The sequence below is a fragment of the Syngnathus leptorhynchus genome, chromosome 1 (genome assembly GCF_054491065.1).
Source record: "Syngnathus leptorhynchus isolate UIUO chromosome 1, UIUO_Slep, whole genome shotgun sequence".
NCBI classification, from domain to species: domain Eukaryota; kingdom Metazoa; phylum Chordata; class Actinopteri; order Syngnathiformes; family Syngnathidae; genus Syngnathus; species Syngnathus leptorhynchus.
Genome location: NC_141195.1, coordinates 21504093 through 21525682, shown reverse-complemented (window position 1 = coordinate 21525682; position 21590 = coordinate 21504093). Strand labels below are relative to the sequence as shown.

General features: G+C 42.4%; 2 protein-coding genes and 2 long non-coding RNA genes across 6 annotated transcripts in view; 2 read left to right on the top strand and 2 right to left on the bottom strand.

Moving 5' to 3' along the window:
- The first annotated feature begins 2245 nt into the window (after positions 1-2245).
- Positions 2246-3903, top strand: LOC147062669 (uncharacterized). The gene is made up of 8 exons (XM_085928288.1): positions 2246-2276; positions 2342-2377; positions 2446-2499; positions 2583-2724; positions 2808-2923; positions 3436-3486; positions 3573-3696; positions 3774-3903. Exons 1-8 carry the CDS (start codon positions 2246-2248, stop codon positions 3901-3903), a joined length of 684 nt encoding a protein of 227 aa, XP_085784414.1.
- A 3076-nt stretch (positions 3904-6979) lies between these two features.
- Positions 6980-8181, top strand: LOC147062668 (uncharacterized). The gene is made up of 2 exons (XR_015067049.1): positions 6980-7273; positions 8044-8181. It is a non-coding gene; the product is annotated as an uncharacterized LOC147062668 (long non-coding RNA).
- Positions 8182-8906: 725 nt separating this feature from the next.
- On the bottom strand, positions 8907-10353 carry LOC147062667 (uncharacterized). The gene is made up of 4 exons (XR_015067048.1): positions 9892-10353; positions 9505-9603; positions 9321-9394; positions 8907-9165 (listed from the first exon to the last, which is right to left on the bottom strand). It is a non-coding gene; the product is annotated as an uncharacterized LOC147062667 (long non-coding RNA).
- A 2929-nt stretch (positions 10354-13282) lies between these two features.
- The window catches only part of LOC147062666 (neuropilin-2-like), a 39975-nt gene continuing 31667 nt past the window's right edge, over positions 13283-21590 (bottom strand). Inside the window, exons 15-18 of one of the 3 annotated variants that reach the window (XM_085914116.1) lie at positions 21245-21341; positions 20028-20060; positions 15779-15841; positions 13283-15709 (exon numbers count right to left, since the gene is read on the bottom strand). In XM_085914116.1, the coding sequence (XP_085770242.1) occupies positions 15405-15709; positions 15779-15841; positions 20028-20060; positions 21245-21341 (498 nt within the window). In that variant the 3' untranslated portion in view covers positions 13283-15404. Of the gene's footprint in view, positions 15710-15778; positions 15842-15873; positions 18540-20027; positions 20061-21244; positions 21342-21590 lie in introns of those variants that run through there. The other 2 variants (XM_085914125.1, XM_085914134.1) reach the window with 2 other exon arrangements.

Sequence of the window (21590 nt, the reverse complement as noted above, 5' to 3'; positions counted from 1 at the left end):
GGGCACGCCGATGATGACCCGGCAGGAAACTAAAAACACATACGGTACAATATGAGAAGGTTGTTTCTCTCAGTGAGATACTCGGCGGCCATCTTGGTTACTTCGGTGTATGTCAGCCTCATGTTTAAATGAACATTATTCTGACCTTTCAAGGTCAAGTACAAACACTTTTTGGGAAATTTGGAAATTGACATCTGTATTGGGCAATATGTGTTTATCTATATTTGCACATTCTGTCCTGAATTACTGTAAAGGAATTACAATGATGCATGTACTGTATTGTTTTATTCCTCCAGCTAACAAACAATTATTCAGCTACTAATAATTTCAATCCCTTTTCAATGTACACCAAATACCGCAATTAACATTAACAATAAAAATTAGATTAAAAGTAATTTCATGGAACTTGTTTGATTGAAAAAAAAATATTTTTTAACTTGTGTCTAAAATAGCCACACCACAAATATACACACCTGACTTTGCCTTGACAGCCAATAGGAATTCTTTTGGACATCCCCGCAAAGCCTGGGTTAAAGCAACAAGATCCATGGAGAGAAATAGTACATCTTTGCGTGTCCTTCTCCAGGTGTAAGTCCGCCCTGGATCATGGAGCATTAGCAGTCGTCACCATGGTCCGTTTTCAGGACTTTGACTCCCCCCCCCTCTGTCCGGTGACAGAGAGGGAGAGACAGAGATTCGACATGGAATGTTCAAGCGTCACAGCTTCCTGGTTTTTGTGAATGTGGAGCCTTTAAAAACGGTTCAGAACTTTGGAGCAATTACGTTGTCCAGCTTCTCTCGTTGCGCCGTCCAAATGTCTTAACTTCAGAGTGACAGCTGCATGGCCACTGATAGGTCACATTTCTCAGCCCGCCAGATTTGACCTGCACACGTACCAACAAGCACCTACAATATACACACACACACACACACACACACACACACACACACACACACACACACACACACACACACACACACACAGACACACACACACACACAGAGTTCTTTAGATAATGCTATCAAGTCAAATGTGTGTTATCAATCGCTATAAATAGACTCCAAGAATGCTGATAGCCATTTGGAGTGCAACATTTCGTGTGGTTGAGCCACAAGATGTCGAAAAATTGAAAAACAATAACAAATATATAATTGTAGAAAAATATTGTTTAGAGCTACCAGGCCCAGTGTGAAAAATTTGACATTACTTTTACTTTCTGCTATGTTTTCGTTCATGTTAACTGTATAGTCTTTTGTTTGTATTTAGGTGTGTTTCTTGGGCCTTTGGGATACGTCAATGTTGACACCAATCTTCATAATAAATCGCAGTATAATGACTTGATGTCAGTGCAAATGAACTTTAGGGCAGACAAAGTCATCTCTCTGAACATGGATCAAACAGGTGGATTTTGCCAATTTATTTCATATTCCACAAACAAAACATTCGTCACAATCCCGTGTCAAGACGAGGAGGGCTAATACAACAATAATACAACATATTTTAGTCAAAAAAACGTATAGAGTTGAACAGAACAATAAAGTAGGAGTGATAATGTGTTGTCTATGGGTTATGCGTCTTTACTTTTTTGACTAAAACAAAAACTAAATGTGCCATACGTGTATCGATTCTCAAATAAATTATAATCTCATATATAAAGTTTTCAGACCATTTTAAGGAAGAATATTACAGACTGTACATCTATGAGCAATTATGTAATTTCATCATCTAGCATTTTGATGTTGATATAGGCCTCTCTTTATTTTGAATATATTTAAAACATGAAAAATAGGGGAAAAAATAAATAAAACAATTAACACTTTAACGTGCCATATCTAAATCCATGAAACAAACAAAAAAACCAACAAAAAAAATACAGAAAAAAAATACACAACAAATTTTAAGTGATATATATGAATCATTCTTTTTTTAATAGTGTAGGATGCTTGTGTCCGACAATATTGTTAATTGATTATATACGTATAAAAATCATACATTGGTCAATATTATGAATACTGGTTGAGATATATTCTCAATTTATACTCCCAAAGCTCCTCACCGTGAGAGAAGTCGTCTGTCAGTCTATTTGTGCAAAACAAGCTATTTGCATCACAAAGTGAATTTGCCTTAAGCTACATTAGACCTTTTTAAATTGTTTGCGTTCCACCTTCTTCTTGCTTGCATATGATAAGCAGGACTAAACATAACCATGCCACACTCCAGCCATCCCTTACTTCAACTGGGAAGATGTTCTTCACAAAGTTGACTGCCGTTTCTTGTGAGTATACTCGGGCAAGTCAGAGTCCTTCAAATGTCAACGTGTGTATTTTCTCTTTCCTGCAGTTCTTCTCACAGCATACTATCAAATTTCCAATGCAGGTAACGGTTTGTCCTGAAACTTCAGTAAGGATATAATGATGAAGCGTTTAACTCAAGTGTCCCTCCAGCAGAGTCTTTTGTTGACGTGGCCTGCCCGGGGGTCAACTCGGTGCTGCAGTGTCGTACGTACGGCCGACGCTCACACGGTGGTACCGCTGACGCTTGTAGTATTTGTGTGTTGTCACGTGTGCTTTGCAACTTTCAGCCACCGGATCCAGAATCAATGTCACGGCTGTAGACTACGGTTTGCAAGAGAACGCTGACTGCTCCAATCGAGACCAGCAGGCTGCTCAAGTCTCGACGGAAGGCGGCTTTCATTTATTCTTCCTTTATTGGGTAAAATCTATGTAAGGAATTTTGCTATGTCACAGGGCACAAATTAAACTTTGTTCCAAAATCGTTGGACTAATAATTCCTCTTAATCCTACAGTTGTGATAGAGAGCCACGGTGCCGCCTGGCAATGCCCGACCCACATATGTTTGTATACAATTGGACGCCTCACAATTTCATCCAAATCACCTACAATTGTGAAGAGGAACCTGAAGGTACAACTTTTTTTGAGCTTCCACTGGTAAAAAGCAAAGTAACGACCGGTTGCGGCCAGTCATTAGTTTATTAAGCAGATTGCAGCATTTGATTCATTGAACCGGCCCGACTCAGTCAAAAACGCTGAAGAATCCATGACTTTTTCACAATTTTTTTTTTGAATAATCGATTATTAAAATAATCTAAATAATTTGAATAATCAATTACTCAAATAATCGATTACAATTTCTGCTCTCATAAACGAGTCAAGCCCAAAAAGCCCAAAAGCCCCAAATCTGAAGATTTGGACAGTCTGTAAACAATAACCTATTAGCTAAATTATGAGACCATTAATTTGTCAATTGATTTTTTCTTGATTAATTTTGACACCTCCAGACTTATATTTTTTAAAATCTTGTGCTACATGCCGGTTGAAATAAAGTTGACCTTGAAATTTTCTGTGCATGGCCTTTAGAAATAAAAACACCTTTGGAATTAAGTGTGATATTAAAACTTGCAAATGCTTCCATAGGCTTGATGAGAAAGTATGTGTGTGATGGAGATACTGAGACCATCACATGCGGTGAGTGAGCCTATTTTTTTCCCCCCTTGCACTTGGAAACACAAACATATTTTTGAAACCGCTCACGCTTCTTATGTCATCTTCAGAGAATGGACGAGTGATGATCATGAATGTCAAATATGGCCGCCTGGATGAAAACATCTGCACTAATGAGCCCTCAGTAATGACCTACTGTAACAGTCCCACGGCTGTATATCAAGTTATCGTTGAGTATGCATTACCCAATACAAATGCTTTCAAATATTGGTGACACTTTCATTTAAAATGACATTTCAATGTCTTTGCAGGTGTGCTGTGCATGGGCTTGCTTCTGAGACCTGCAACCTGACAGCAGACGCCGACACTCTCGGAGTCCCAGCTGACTGCGATGAACTTCCAAAGTACCTCACTGTGGATTATTACTGCTTTCGATTGTAAGTCACTTTATAAATTCACATAAACCTGCTGCTTGATGTCTCTAATTTGTCATTTTTCTTTGATAGGTAATAAAGGCAGCCACCAGAGGTCAGAGTTGAGCAGTCGCCATTCGCCGGCTCTGTGCTAACTAGAAAGTAGATGTTGAATGATAATAAAGATATTGGGCAACTCATGAGTGATGTGTGATCTTTTGACAACAGTTATGAAACATTATATAACATTGAACATTATTTCAACATGTTATGAAACTCAAATAATGTATTGTCTGAAAATGATGTGAAAACAAGCAATAATTGCAACATTCAAATTTGGCCGCTAGATGGGGCTAAACACAAATATATGAATGGTGTCCGAGAATAACACAATAATTGCAATATTCCAATTTGGCCGCTAGATGGGGCTAAAAACAAATATATGAATGGTCTCTCAGAATAACAAACACCCGACCACCCACGCTGTGTGGGCCACACAACCCGTCAGGTGCTGATAAAGAATGTTTGCTACATAAGTACAGCACTGTGTGAGATAGATGGCACATAATATAAATGCAGTTTTACACAGATCATTTAGAAGTGTCTCACAGTGTCGAGGGAAAAGGCGGATTTGCAGTTTCCCTGTAATTTAAAAGTCAAGTTTTCTGCAGAAAAAAAGATGCTTGAAAAGCCAGCTGTCTCATCTGTCCTTTGAATAGGGATTAATGAAAGGCTCAGATGAAAGTGAGTATATACCTGCATATGAAAGGAAGGAAATAAAGAGGATCATCTTTTCCTGTTGGGAAAGTGCAAAGGATTTAAGACCCTCACACACACAGACACACACACAAACCCTCACACCGAGCACAGTGTAAAATCTTATCATTTAGACTAAAGCTTTCACAATGGGCACACAGAGCTGTTAATCTGCTTCATCGCCACGGTTCTTTTGTGCGAGTGGAAATGGCCCTTCTGTCCACAGGCTGGTTGTCACCTCCGTCTTTTGTCCCGCTGAAGATGTGATGGCCTGCCCATCACAACCCTCATCTTCTGCTTCTTTTGTGGGTCTTTCTTACTCCAACATAGATGGATCGAGGTATGCTCATCCCCATTTCTTCTATCTTTCCCCTATCGCTTCCTCCCCCTGTGGCCGAGCGGCACATATGGCTGGCTGGTGGCAGGTTGGGATGAGGGAGAATGCGCACATCAATCTAATCCTGTGATTTAGCCAGAAAAGAATATTAGTGGTGTTGGGAATGCTGCTTCCAATCTCATTATCCACAAGAGAGATCAATAAAGCTTTCAGTTGTGTTAGATTGTAGTACTCTTGATAGAAGCTTTGTGAAGTCAGTCCTTGTCATAAGATCAGTGGCAAGAGATCTTTGCAAACTCTAATACCCACTCAGCCGTGATCAATCTATTGTGTGGCCCAAGCTACAGCAAGGGGCATTCATTCATGTTTATTTTCTCTGGGAGGTTATGGAGGAAATGCAAAATGTAGTTTTGGAGCTTTGGGGTATTACACAAGAGCAGCACAACAGCATTTGTTTTTTTTTTGGTCTTACTGGGTGTGATTGTTGAGAGTTTTTTCTTCCTCCACCTCTTGTTCATGCCTCCTCTGTATGCTTGATGTCTTTGTCTTCACTTGCTCACATCAGTTCTGCTCTCAATCAGTCATCTCATTCTAGTAGTCACTCGTGTCTTGTCACAGTGTGCTTTGTCGTCTCGTAAGTCTGTTGTGTCACTTTTGGGGAGGGGACTTTGTTGTAATTATGATATTGGCACTCAGTCTTGAAAACCAATTCTTTTTTTAAGGTTCCTCTGAAGCCTTTCCTTGCCTCCACCTCACATTCCTTTCTACATATACACTTGCAGTGCATTACATCCTCGGTCAGCATTCTTTTTTCTGCCACGGACAAGGCCAATATTTCGTGATCTGGCCTGAACTGGATTTATGGGTGCAACACACACACACACACACACACACACACACACACACACACACACACACACACACACACACACACACACACACACACACACACACACACACATACACATACACACATACACACACACACACACACTAAGGGCCTGCTCTTGCAAGTAGAAGCTGCTCAAGTTGTGACACCTTTGTTCTTCATGGATAACAAAAGAAGAATTTGCCATTGACTAAGCACTCAGTATACAGGAAAGGGTATACAATAATGATGGGCAAATGAAGCTTCAAGATGATTCATGAACCCGTTGTTGTCTTTACTTAGAGTCTAAGTCTTAGACTCTCTGTTCACTGAAGAGCTGACAGCCCTAACCCTCACTTTAAACAAACATTGCCATTTAGAGGAGCCAAAGAATACAACAACTGGTTCATGAAGCTTCATTTTCCCTATCACTAGCAGTGTCTCAGATACATCTCCTCTGAATCAAACTTATAAAGGACTCAAGACATCAAGGTATATGCTGTATGCTTGTTTCAAAAAGTAACCCCACCCTACAGATCAGCACACACTCCTTTACAAGGGTATTGTAATAAATGGTTTGCTTTTATTTTCAGAGACTTGAGGCCTTGGCAGCATGTGAGGGCAACCACAGTCACTGTAACAGATGTTGATGCAGTCCACTTAGAAAAACATGACCCCTTTGCATCTTAAGCTTGACAATGTATTTCTTCGTTGCCGTCCTGGCAGAAACTGGATTAGCTCAACTGTGTTTTTCAACTCTTCAGTGTAGCAGCCACCACATTGGATAAGATCTGCTCTTGAAAAATACAAAATTCTAACCTCTGCTGTGACCTCACCACAGGCCTCCGTGTGGACTGACATATCCATAAAGGATGCAGTACTTGACAAATGGTCACAAGTGTATACAGAAAAGACACGTGTAGGTAATCTGCCACAGATGCCCGGTGGGAGGAAGGGATCTGTTTGTTTCGATGCGACACGAGTAAAATGTGTTGCTGTACTCACCACCCAAGTGGAATGAGGAGGTGGTGGCTCTAAACAGAAATGGTGCCCAGCTGGGGGCGTGTCACTTCAAAGAACGCATCTCTTTGCTCAGGGCAAGTGAGTGATGGATAATGCTTTTTTGCATTCCATAGTGGACCATCCATCAAACCCTTGTATATGTGCTGCTCTGTGTGTGTATGCACACGTGTGTGTATGTGTGTGTGTGTGTGTGTGTGCGGCGACATGCACTGATTGCATGCTGGTAGTGTCGATTCCCTCCAGGTTGTAGTGTGGCTGTGGAGGTGGATGGGGAGCTTCAGGGTCATTTAGAGACGAGGATTCTCAATGTTGAACGTTCTAAGATTATTTCTTTTGGTTCGGTGTCATGGGAATACAAGAAGAATTTTCTTGGTGGTGAGGATGTGATGCTCTCTCATGTGTTGCTACTTTGGGGTAGGTATTTATTTTGTTGTGCGTTAGGCACTACTTTCACAACTGCATCCATCTCCCATTTTCTCTAGCACTTGTTCTCAACGTCATTAGGACAAGTGAGCTGTAGGGTGCACCCTGGACTGCTCGCCAGTCTTCACACTCGCATTAACAGCAAATACAAGGGTTTTAATTAATAACTTGCATACGTTGGTCATGGTTGAAGAAGCTGAAGCCGGAGTACTCCAAGATAAGCAGAACTAAGCTCAGACACAAGTAAAAATGGTGTTGAATTATATTTATATGTGCATAATTGGTATAGTGCAAAGGCCCTCATCACAAACACCACACATGAAGGTTGGAGCCGGAATTGAACACTGCATCTCAAATTGGGTTCCTCGTTTGTTGACTGTGACATTTTTTTTCCGGACTGACAATGGATGAAGGGACGGAACCGGTAGCTCTTTTCTACGTCGAGGATGGACGGAAATGGAGGACAATTGTTTTATGGTTAACGTTTATGGAGAAACAGTAACGGAAGGGTGCTCAGGTCGAGGACAAAGGATCGGCAAAATAGGGGTAAAGTGCCTATCTCTTGGTTGTTTCCATAACAACTCAAGGTGAGCATGTTGCAGAGGCGGGGGCTGGCACATCTCAGGCAGTTACTGCAAAACAAGTACATGAGCAGATTCACACGTGCACGCCAGACACACACACCCACCCACACACACACATCCTCTATAATTTAAAAACAGACAGCATCTATCTAACGACTTGTTATTTTTGCTCCCCAGGTGTGTTTGGAGGGAAGACAGGTGGCGCATACTCCCTTGTGTCCATCCTCGGAGGGATTTTTACTTTTACAAAAAAAAAAAAAAAATCCCATGATGACGCCTTTTGCAACAAAATAAAGACAGGATATTGATATTTGTCAGAGATGTTATCACTTTGCCATTCTGCCTGTTTTATGTCTTTCTCTGTGGCCTTGGTCATGGGAGGAAGGTCTTTTGTGTGGCTTGCTTACTCGACTATGATGTGTTTACTTGACTTCCTTCGTGCGTCCCAGTGGCCTGGTACTGTTATGTCTTGGGGGATGCAAACTGCCGCTCCAGAAGAACTGATAAGCAAAACGCCTTTCCTTCTTGATAATAAGCAGAGAGAGTGTTTCACTACCACACAATTTGTTTTCTCACGTCCATGTATCCTTTACTCTTTGCTTCATTTGTGTATTCTGAGTGCTCAGCCTTGTGGGAATGCAATGGTTTTGAGCGCCACTCAAAAGGTAACATGCAGAGATGAGGGGCTAAATCTTTCAAAACAGAAAGTGTAAATATGCCAGTTTGACAGTATTTAGAAAGAACAGGATCCTGTGCATGCGTGCATTGGGAGAGATGACTAAGTTGCCATTGGATGATTTTTTTACCAGCAATTCTGCTTTTAACCCGAGCTGAAACTTCTCCACTTGGGTACCATCACAGAAGCAAGGAAGTGTGTCACCACATTACAGCAGCAGGCATAAAATATTAGCTGTGCCATTAACAGCCACCCACTCACAGCAAGCGCATCAAGGATCTTATCCCACACAAGCCAACCCCCCCCCCCCCTTCCTTCTCCATAACACTCGCACTCAAGTCTTATGACCCGTTTATAATCACACCAGTAATAAGCTCAATGGGAATCAGCAAAACAAGACTGACATCATTTTAGAAATACAGTAATACAGCGCACACTTTCACGTGTCAACACGTTTAATTATTGCTAATTTCAGAAATAGCGTTCTCAGAGAACAGTTGAGCTAAAACTAGTTGACAGCAATTGTGTGAATGCTACTGAGTATCAAAATTTTATATATTTATTAAAAATATTCTCTTTGCTCTGGCCGGCCTTGGTGTAACGGCGACCCCTGCATCTCTTGACTAGTACGGTTAGGCAGAAAGCAGGAACAGGGAACACGTGTCCATCCATTGTGGTATGATGTCAAAAGGAAATGAGGAAAGCAAATTAACAAAAATATGGATGCTACAAAGCCACAACTGGAGTAGAGTGGCTTCATGCATTTGAAATGCCTCACCACAAATGGATCAACACTTGAGAAGGTTTGGATACAATGTGAGCAGTGTCCCGCCAATCTTGACAGCAGTTTTCCTGGGACAAATCGGGAAGGATCAGCAGTCACGCTACAGCTCTGCAGTGGATGTTGGAAATAAACAAAAGGCTTGCAAACTCAGGTCTCAGATATGTTGGAGAAAACTCACCCCTTAGTTCATTTCCTCTGTGTTGGTTTGTCCTACTTTGGATCTGTGAGCAGAACTTCATAATTTCCTCCATGTATTTGTTTTCGGAGGCACGATCCTCTGGTGACTTGCGTGTGATAATGGAACAGACGAAGGAAATTGATGATCTGCCTTGTGCCTCTACAAGACTTTGGCAATTGCCGTTGTATGTGTGCATATATATATATATATATATAATTATTATTATTTCACACCTAGGCATTCAGTAGTGCTCCGTCTGAATCAATCCAACCCTCAATAATTATTTTATGGCTATAAAACAAAAAACTATAAAACATAAAAAAAACGTAAAAAAATAACCTGATAAAATTGCAATATTATTTAGAAATATAGCAACATTTTACTCACCAAAAATCCTGATTATTTGTTCTCAAAATCCATTCTTATTTCTTTCCTCAAGAAGATTTCAATGACTCTGTTGTGCAAATTATCTGTGCGTTTAAGTTCCATCAAGAAGTCATTTTCTATCGCCATCGAAGCTCATGCTGAAAGTCGAGCCTGTCCTATTTATTTCTGAGATACGTTTAAATTCGCTTTAGGGCTGAGAATATCCGTGCAAAAGAAGCAGTGGACACCGGGATGGTCACCGCCAAACATAAATGTGTACTGTCACGTGTAATGTCTATCAGTCTTTTTAAGATTTTCCTGTTTTTCAGCCATGGTGGGTTGACAAAAGGGCGATTCAATCAACACGCAGCTCGCTACAGACGCCGTTTGCACGCTCTGACTTGTACACTAATTATCCAATCAAAGCGCGTGAATACGCTGACGTTTCCCCTACACCTGCGAGAAGGTGTTGGTGTCGCCAACTCAAAATCTGATTGGGTGAAGAAACAGTACGATCGACATTTATTTTTATGCTACAGGTGCCCGCAGAACTGATTGTGAAGACCTCCAGGCAGGTTTCTTCGACCCTGGCTGAAATGTGATTGGTTAAATGCTTAAATATGAAAATGCACTCCTGGAAGCAGCGCAACCAGGGGTCTTGCAATAAAAAGAAGCGAACAGACCATTTGGAATTATTGAATAAGTATTAAATAAATTGTGTCCATGAATACGTATTAAATGAATATTTATGGGGGAAATCTATCTATCTATCTATCTATCTATCTATCTATCTGTCTGTCTGTCTGTCTGTCTGTCTGTCTGTCTGTCTGTCTGTCTGTCTGTCTGTCTGTCTGTCTGTCTGTCTGTCTGTCTGTCTGTCTGTCTGTCTATCTATCTATCTATCTATCTATCTATCTATCTATCTATCTATCTATCTATCTATCTATCTATCTATCTATCCATCCATCCATCCATCCATCCATCCATCCATCCATCCATCCATCCATCCATCCATCTATCATTTATTTATTTATTTATTTATTTATTTATTTATTTATTTATTTATTTATTAAAACAATTATATATATATATATAGATATATATACACACACACACACACTGACCCACATAGGTGCTTTGAACCACTGGCAGACCCAACAAGATTATCTGGGCCTCCTTTCCAGTAAGACCACTGGGATGTGGGCGTGCTCTGATGTGTGTGCGAGACCTATTTGGTAACTGAAGTGTCAGTCTCTGCATGTGTTTATGCACTGCTGCTGCAGTTTGTGACAGCGCATTGGATGTAGCAGAAACACATGGCGAGGTCACATCTCCAGGTGGTTCTGTTCTACCGACTTCAGACTCTGTTTGAGGATGCAAGACTGAGAAATTATGCTCTCTGAAATTTCCCCAGAGAGGCAGCATTCTTTGTCATTAATATTCTGCATGATTATTTTTTACCATTTGCAGGGGTTAAACAGAGTTGTACTACTGTGAATGGAGATAGTTTGAGATACTTCATTTGTCACCACTCGTCCATTTTGTGTTTTGGTTGTATAGTGCTTGGAGTTGCAAGTGAGCAGGTGCATGAAGAGGGTTGGGCCACCACCTGAAGTGCACATATTCTTACAAAATAGTGTTTAGATAATGACTATTATTTATTATTATTACTCCCCTGTCGATGCAAAGATAAAGCTGCATGTCCGCCCCCAACAGTGGATGTGTGAAAACAGCCGTTCGCCCTGTGCATCTATTGAGCTTTGCCTGCGAGTGCAGTTAAACTGGATTCTATGCTACCTCGCTTTAGGTGAGATCCTGGCCAAAGCCTCGACGGACTATTTTCCTCCCAGTGGGAGGGCACTGATAGAAAAACAAGCATTGCTATTCACACACAAATCTATAGGCAAGTTTGCATACACAATCACTCTAACATGCATGTTTTTCCAAAATGGTGGTGGTGAGTAGTGGTGGTTATAGTAAAAACCGACACAAGCGTGAAGAGAATGATCAAATTCCACACAGAGGGCCTGAACTGAGATTCAAACCTGGAACGACTCAATTGTGAGACATGTTTACTGCGAGTCAACTGTGCTGCCTTCATTTGTATCCATCGACTGTACTAGTCTTCCTTGCACTGTAACGACTGCAAAATGAGCCGTGAGCTTGTTCCTTTATCTCGATAATGTCAGATTCCTTCCAAAATAATTTGTTATGCGTTCCAGTTACTTCCTCTAGCGCAACCCCGAAATGGGATCCCTCTGCAATTTGGCCTCTCACTTTACATGGCGCCAAGATTTTTTTCTTTGAAGGCTTCAGAGGCAAAGAACTCTCTGATGTGACCATGGAAAGAAAAAGGCCCCTGCAGTTTACATTCTGATGATAAAAACGAGAAACTCTACCAAATGGGTTACACATAAACATTCACACAAGAACCTAAAGTTAAGTTAGACTTGCATGAGAAAACAGAAGGTGGCACGGAACAATGACAATCTGGCCACTCGGGTAATTTCCCGTTGGCATTTATTTGTGTGATGTGGTGATTACTGTTCTGGCGGGATCAATCAAACTCATGAGCAGATGGCGTTACACTCCTCTAGTGAGCTGGTGAGTGTCAGCGTTTTATTCCGAGGCAGTAATTGGCCTGCTCTGACGCGTCATGGACTACAGCCCGCTAACTGCCACCACTGTTGTAAGGCGTCAACCCACGCATTTTGTGCTTTAGCACACCTCTGACAGGCAAACCTCTGCTACTATTTCATACTAACATTGAGTAGCTGGTTACATGTTGTCATAGTTAATAAGCCATGACGTCTGCCTGTTTGACAGAGAGGAAAAAAAAAACATTTCAAGAGCGTAAAATAGCAAAAATAAATATGCAGAGCTAATTTAAGCCTGTTCATTAATTGTTCGTCATCTCTTCCCAAGAGCCTTGTGCAAATAATCTGTGCTCCATTAAAGGCATTCATAAAGAAGTGGCAGAAGCTCTGACAGTCTGTGTTTGCTAACAAGCTTCGCTTTTAGGTGAGAAACGACTGTGCTGATGAATGCATCCATGTGTGGGAGACTGCACAGTGTAGAAAAGAGAAACAAGAGTAATTGCAAGGTACCATATAATTTTGTGCGCGCAGTTAGGGGCTGGTGGGTTGGTTGAGGCTGAGATGCCACACACTTCAAAGCTTTGATGTAGGCGATCTAAATGAGGGCCACCAGAGGTCCAGACTAATGGGAGTTCATGGGGAGATTAGAGACCCAGTATGGCAGGCAGTCAACACAAAATAATATATTTGTATGTGAGAGCATAAGTTTGGGCGCAATTATTATGTTTTTTTCCCCCAATTAAAAATAACACTTTGTTTTGAAAGTTAGATGGTAAGGGACAAAAAGAAAAAGCTTGCTTCTTTTTCCATTATGGTATAAATCCTTTATTAAATAATCAGAACAATAATCAAAACAATCATAAAAAGAGCATTTCTGTACAAAGACCCCTTTAAAACAACAACTACAGCAGCAGCAGCAGTCCAAGCAGTGCAAGAGGAGGTCTCATTCTCTGTGTTTGGTCCTCCTAGGTCAAAGGGAGCGCTATTATGGTCACTCTCAGTGTCATGCGACTGTCTGGAACCGGATCCAAAGGCAAGCTGGATCCCCGAGGCTCCAAGGCACTTTGAAGAGAGTCAGTGGGGTCCAGAGATATGGGCCTCAGAGGAGAGGGCTCGTTTGTGTGCGTGTGTTTTTTGATCGGGATAAAAAAAAAATTGTGTCAAATATGGACTTCATACCAGGCTCAAATATAGTACAGCTCGGGGGATCCCAGTACAGTAATCCGTTTTTTTTTTTTTTTTTTTGTCGGGGTTATATTCCAAAAACTGCAGAAAAAAAGAATAATACAAGACACCATTTTTCATAAATAAGGTACTGTAACTCATTCTAACGTCCATGTACTCACACCGGTGACGATATATCAGGGGTGCAGTACGATGAAAATGAAGACGACAATTATCATTTGTATTGTACAGGTTGGTCGACCTACGACAATGGGAGGCAACATTGATATATTACTAAGAAATATTTGTTTCAACTTTGAATGTTTGTGCCACAAACAGGAGACAGTATGCTCAATTACGTGCATACTTATGGTTTATCCATTTGCCTACTTCATAGTTATGTTCTGATTTACTGTATATAACATTTGGGTGATGTCTGTGTCAAAATAATGGAACTCCTGTACCGAGCAGCAAAGCGGAAACCTTTCAGCTCTTAATAGAAGGATAAACTTCTGAGACAATCCGTGGTAATCATCTCAGTGTTTGGTTATGAGATTTATAATAAAAAGTCACAGCAAAATCATTATGTTCTCTCCCATTTTTCATCTCGAGACTAACCCTCCTCATGTGCAGGGTGTTTTCAAACAAATGCCCACCTTGCTTTTTGACAGCTGAAAATACATCAAATAAATTCGAGTAAAATTTGTGCAGTGAATGTTTCTGATATAGTGGGATAGGTCCTTCAAATCATGGCTTCTCTGTTCCAAAGTGGGATTCGCTCTCACCTTGGTGTCTTCTCAGTACGTCTGCACAACATTTAAAGTTTAAGGCTTGATGTGTGTCCATTGGCATGTGGTCATACCATTAAGATGAGGACTTCCGACTCTCGTGTTTAGCGCAGTGAGGGACATATTGGTGAGAGGAATGCTTGGTCGGTGTCGTGTCACTCAGCCTATCTCTGTTTCTCCTCTTTCCTGCCTTCAGCAGCAATCCATAGGTTGCACTCACCAAACCTCCTTGACCTTTCTCCATTAAGTACAAAGAAAACATGACCTTCTCTTATGAGAACAGTCTGCAACAACTATAACTCTCCCATTCAATGGAAAAAAAAAAAAAATTTACCGCCGCACTAACCTTCACCCACCCCACTTTCAGAGCCTGGTCCCCTCCTTATCAGCCATTGCTAATTGGCCATGGGCCAGAACAGAAACATTAAACAGAAAGAGAGTGAGTGCAGAAATACAAAGTTGACGGACGTCAGTGACTAAAAATACCACGGCAAAGGCGTGCCTAGTATAAGGAGCAGAGTCCACAATGGAACAAAAAGTCAATGGGCCAGACACAGGAGCTAAGCTCTTGGGCCAACATGTTCACATTTGAGCCAAAAAAGTCGCTCGCTAACTAGCCTACCACCTTTCCAACACGATATTTTGACTCAGTATGTGCACTTTCAAAACTAGAACTCTTACAAATCTATGACGATCATTTAGAAACAGTTCTCTTTTGGTGGGGCAGGGATCTAAAGTTGATATGTTGACATATTGAGATGTCCGAGGTCTTGTAATGGAGCAATCCACCGTGCTGACCTCAGTCTTTTCACATTGTTGCTTTCACCACAAAACAATTGACTGTGCCATTTTTCCCAAATAGGAAACGGAGAGCTCACTTGTATTAAAAAAAAAAAATGGTGTCCAGGGATTTGTCTCCATGAGCTGACACTAAGGTGAAGACAATAGTGAGAGGTATTCACAAAACCAATGTGCTCGTGTCTCCTCACGCCTCGGTGCAGCAGCGCTGTTGATTCAGTTTGACTTTGTGCTTGAGGCCGTCGTACAATTCAAAATTGTAGTTCTCCAATGTGGTGGAGGAACGTGAGGACAGGCCACTGTAGGAACAGGTGCAGTAGAGGAGGAGGCCCGCGCACACTGCCCCCAGTAGGACACCCAGGGAACTCATGACAATGATTGTGACCAGAATGGGGTCCAACGTGTACAGCCACGAGTTGTCCTTCTCTGAGGCCGGAGTCACTGGGGACTCCAACGATGGCGATGCTGTATTCCATTCTGGAAAGTGGAAACCTAACACAGGGCCAGTGTGTGTTAGGTGGGAATTTGATCCATTTTAAAAGAAGCCTCTTATTTGCTTACCTCCCCCCAGTGGTTCCCTGCCTCCGTCAAGCCGCACATCTCCAAACTGATTAGGCGTCTTGACTGTTGGAGAGAAGCACACAACATTCATTGCCTTTACACTGACACATTTCTACCCGAGCAAAAGCCATTAACCACTTTGCTGCCCCTGGAATTAAATGTTATTTCGTTTGACCATTTAAAGATAATTAGATTTCGTGTGGGCCAACCCCATTGGTGTAGCGATTAGTAGTGATGGGCAAATGAAGCTTCATGAACCAGTTGTTGTATTCTTTGTATTCTAGATGGCGATGTTGGTTTAAAGTGAGGGTTTTAAGAAGTGGAAAGTCAGTGGGCTTTCAGCTCTTCGGTGAACAGAGAGTGCCATCCAGAGGTCTAAGTAAACACAACAATGGGTTCATGAAGCATCTTGATGCTTCATTTGCCCATCATAAGCAATTAGCACGCCTGTCTTACAGTTAAGTTTAGAATTTCACAAATTTCAGAAAATTACAAATGTTCTTCGGGATAAATAAAGAGATTCTATCATCACGTAGAATGTTTTCCCAGCAGAGTGGTAACAATCATAGCTGTGAGGAACTAACAACTCCATTTTCTTTTCTTCCATTTTCACATGTAATGCCGCAGGGACCTCACGGGGACCCCATCGACATTTGTCCACGAGTGTTAATATTGTCGCACAGCACAAAACAATCCACCAACAAACCTTTGTGCTGCTCCATAATAGTGTTGACAGAAATGCAATGACGGACAGCTCTTGAAATTGTAGAAAAATATGACTTTATTATTTCGAGAAAAGATCATTATGATACATTGCTGTCAAAAACAGTCAAGATGTAGCATAGTGATTTTATAAGACTGTTCATTCGGTGTGAATAAAGATGCGAATTTGTCATCAGATAACGAAGCCTTCTTTAACAAACAATCAAGAGGATTAGCCCTAAGAGCTGTGCATTAAGTGAGTGAAGACTTTTTTTGTGAAAGTGTGTGAGTTTTGTGCACTCGCTGCGTTTGGCGGGCGTACAGGAATGGGAGTAACTGCTTGGCAAGGCACACGTCTCGATCTGAGGGGCTGTGATAGCCAATAGCTTTATTACAAATGTTTCCAGGGCAACTGAACTTGGCAGGCTATAACATGGTGGAAGTGCAGTAGAGGGAGGGAAAAGTGCACTGCGCAGCCTTAATAAATGTTATCTGTCCATTAACTAATTACAAATATTGGAGGCTTGAAGTGGAACAGTGTCAAGCCAGGTGTCCGGTCCCTCCTCCTTCTGATTTAAAAGCACAACATCAGCCAAAAGTTACTAAAAGTGTCAATGTGCATCCTAGAGTGGCATGAGGTGCAGTTCAGTTTTAAAAGACCCATAGAAATTTTGCGTTTTGAAGCCTCAGTTCTGAGTAATTATATGTGACTGCTAAGAGGCAAGCCAGCACACTCATACAGAAAAAATGTTCTTTTGTTTCTTTTAATTACTAGCGAATCAATAGCACAGTAGGTTCAAGCTCAGTAATTAATAACTTTAAAAAAAAAAAAATCAATTCACAATTTTTTCAAAGATGAGGGGTGGAGCAATGGCCGCAAGAAAAACTTAATGTCATCCCTCAGACTCATGTTCTTGCTTTTCATGGTGCCTTGGCTGAATTTGAAATATACTGCAATACACAGCAGTTGATTTTATGACACTCTTGGAATGGTAGGCACCTACTTCACCAAAAGGGACGATGGCACACAGCTGTCGATTTACAAGCCGGCGCAAATTCCCACTGAAAACACCCACAACTTCACTTTCAACCAGGCGGCACTAAAGATGTGTAGAGAACAACGCAAGTGGGTGTTGCGATGCATCAAATGGGATAGGAGAGACGTGCTTTATTTTCAAAGACAATAAGAGCATAAAAACTAAGCACTGACAATGACCACATCCATCACTGACCGACGCCTTACCAGCAGCATTTTGTTGTTTCTTAAATGTGCACATGCGTGTTTGGAAATTATAATGGATGCTTTCCCTCCTTCCCTCCACCACCACGACTACAGCGGGCCAAAGTCCAATTGAGGGCAGAGTTCAGTTCTATAGCCAGCTTCATCCTTGTGTCTCAGGTGTCTTGTTTTTAGTTGGTGGTTTGGCAGCTCTGGTTGGCTAAAGCTAGCCGACACATTTATGGGGAAGTCCATGCTGAGGATGGTCGGGGCCTGAGGGACCGGACGGCACACAATGGCCCCGAGCAAACTGTTCATATAAATAAGTCCCTCCAGTCCTCCACTCCAGAGCGTGACAAGACGTCAATACGAAACTCCTCGACAAGGAAAACAAGCAATCAAAGCGATATCCAGTAGCGAGTACACCCGTGTGTTTTTGTAGACTTCCATCCATCACCCGTGCAGCTGTAAACTGATGAGTTAGTTGACTGGCGTCGTGACACCGACGTCACGTGCAGGCAGGCATCCTGCACGGACAAACACTCGAGCCAATTGGCTCATTTCAGCAGAGAGTGCGGTGTCGGTCCCGGCTGTCCAAGCGCACTGTCAGCACTGGCTCCACCCCTGGGGCGGCCATACTGGAGGACCAATTTGAGTACTGGAAGCATTGCGAAGAGCTGTGATAGGCCACCGACTGTTGGCTCTTCTGCGTGGCCAGGTGTCGTCTGCAGCAACAAAGAGCTCTGACCAAGATGGCCACGGCCAGGATGAGGAGGGTGGCCCCGACAGCCATAATGTAATACCAGTGGATGGGGAAGGGAGGCACGGGAATACCTCCCCCTGGTGGAGAGATACACAATAATTGGCCGACAGGAAAAGAGGAGTGGCGCTACATTGAACGAATTTGTCAAGATGCGATCCCAAACGGGAGGCGTGCACCTGAGCATGCACAAGCATGCTGAGTGGAAGAAAAAAAAAAAGATACCCAAAGGCCAAGGAAGTATTCAAATGCATCCATGTGCATAAATGCATCTTTAGGTTGGAGGACAAATTTTCACACCAAGATCATCAGTCCAATTGTTCAACGAATCAAATGCTGTTGCATTTCTTGACAACTCACATGACTTGGTGTGAAAGCAATTTGAAATAATTAGTTGAACAGCATCCGCATACACTGATTGAAGTCATTTTTTATCTTCTTGTTAGGCCCTTCGATGACATTGTCATGCATATAGACACCACATGGGAATCAAGTGCTGCCAGAGTTCGCTTTGAGCTGATACTCGATTTGTTATTTAACTGGCTTGACTTTGCCGATATGTTTCAAGGCTAAAACAAAGCTTCTGTTATTCAACTTTCTTTCTTCTCATGCATCAGCCTCCAGGTCAGCCCTCTCCTCCACGAGCCAAAATCTTTTCACAATGTTGCCCCTGGATTGAACTCTTCCATTTATTGGGAAGAACTAACCTAAGCACTTTCCAACAAGTCTCCTATCCAAGTTTCCACAGACATCCACAATCCATGGACTAAAGAAACGAAGCATGATCCAAATCTAAGAACTTAAAAGGCCTGCAGAGCAACAGAGAGCTTGGAGGAGAGAAGCAGAGCTGGTTTTTAAGCGCAGCCACAATTTCTGCATGTGGCTGCTGCTGCTGCTTCAGAATGTGCACATTCATTCGGTGAGTTGCGCAGCGGAGGGACGCTCAGGCTTGCTGTGTGGCCATATTATTGTGTGAGATGTAGAAGATGCGGTGAAAGAAAAGGGTAGCAGAGCTAGGGTGGGCACGTGATATTTGCAGTGACAGCAACCACCCAGCTCTTATCTTATTGGAGAACATTATGAGATGCCAGAGCACAAACATCAATCTCATCGCGTCCCGCAGGATGCTCTAAATATTTTTCATGAGGCAGACAGTTATTTAAAAGCCGTCAGACTGGGCCTGTGAGCCGGAAAAGCGAGATCATGAAAAAGATATTTTCTCATGTCTGACTGCTTGGTTTCACTTTGGCTTTCGCCCGACATTTGTACTTAATTGTTTTGTTTAAACTGGGACACAATAAATGACCAAAAATAAATATATTCTCAGCTATTTCACACAAGCTGGCATTCATTAGTTGGGTGTGTAGTATTTTTTTTTACACGCCGCTTCAGATGTGCATTTGCGTTCATTCTGAAACCCTCGCGGTGTAATCGGCCATGTGATAGTTTGTGCATCTTAAATAGTCGCTGAGACGTGTTGGTGCCGCCAAGCAAAAACTCACAGCCTGGTGCAATACTAACAAGCAGAAGCAGCAAGGCCAAGAGAGTAAGTGACATCATACACTCACCGGTCATATCTGGAGAGAAGGCATTGATGGGTTCTGTGAGGACAGGCCGAAGATACGGGTAACGAGGGGAGAGAGAGAGAGAGAGAGAGAGAGAGAGAGAAAGAGCGAGCGAGAGAGAGAGAGAGAGAGAGAGTTAGATAACTATATGACGGAAAAGCTAGCCAAATGTCAAATAAATGTCACAAGACTACCAAACTCCTGAGGAAAATTAAGTTAATTCCTGAGACAGCTCACGTGAATTATGGCCTTTACTCAGCTCTATTGTGAGAATGCAATTTGTGTGAGCTGGGAACCGCGTGCATTTTCGAGATGTTTATCAGAGTCCAGTTCATCTGCAGGGGCTCTTTGGGAAGTCACTTTGATTGCAAGCACAAAGATGTGGTGGGTGCGTATGCATGGGATGGCAAGAAGGGAGGGAGGGGGGGGGGGATGGGAACTGGTGCCTGTGGCAGAAACGCCAACGTACTGTGAAAAAAATTCTACCGTGTTAGCTGATAAGCAGCATCCCAGCACGCTGTGGGAGTGTCAAAGGAGCCAAGCTTGGCTGTCATTTTTTTTTTTTTTGCTTCCCTGACTGCTGAGCAGTTTAGACTCTCAATATGAACACTCCATGACTGATGCAAATGCAGAGAGGAAAACACAAACACAGGAAGCCTTCCTTCTCCACACTGGCTGGTCTGGCGCAAAAATGCCAGGCAGGTTTCTAACTCTGCATCTTCAGCTTGGTCTCTGATCTGCTTAAGACCTTCTCCAAAGCCCCGACTCAGGCCAGATTAAGGAGGCTGCATTGGCTCTGAACTCGCACCAGCCGCTCCGCCGTTTACTTTGGAAAACAGCCTGTCGAGTAATTCCCGTTGACAGCTCGGGAAAAGCTCTGTTTACAAATACAACCGTCTTGTGCGCATAAGAGAGAGAGATGAAGGAGAGAAAGAGAAGAATAGAAATCTAATGAAACATAGATTAGCATCGCGAGGGCCCACAGGGCGTTTATGGCCTACTTTTCCTATTCTTCTTCTTTCTGGAGGAGTTTAGATGCTGCCCCTCCTTTGCCTCTTTTATCTACGTACTAGGTGGGTGTTTTGGAATACAACGTCTCTCTAAAGATGCTTGTGGAGGAATGTCGGGGGTGTTTGTCACGTCGATGGTGATGGTGGCGCAAATTAAGAACAGAAAAGTACAGCTCGGCCCACCGATGCGTTTGGGCGTGTGCCACTTACGTGTACACTCTTCCAGCGGCGTGCTGGAGCTCATGTGGATGTTGTCAATCCAGACGTGTCCTCTTGTGCCGTGCGCAAAGAAGCCCTCCATCACAACCTAAAAGCAACAGCGGGGAGAAGAAAGAGTGGGAGGAACAGAGGAAGGATGGAAGGAGAGGAGAGGAGGAAGGCAGAAGGGAACACAGGGGACAAGAAGTAGGAAGAGACTTGATGAAAACTTAATGGAGTGCTTGCGATTTCAAAGCAACAACTATACTTGCGCTCATCTTCCTCCTTATTTGCAATCAACTTATTATTTTATGAGAACATCAGTGTGATGGATGTAAAAAATGCAACTCTAAACAAA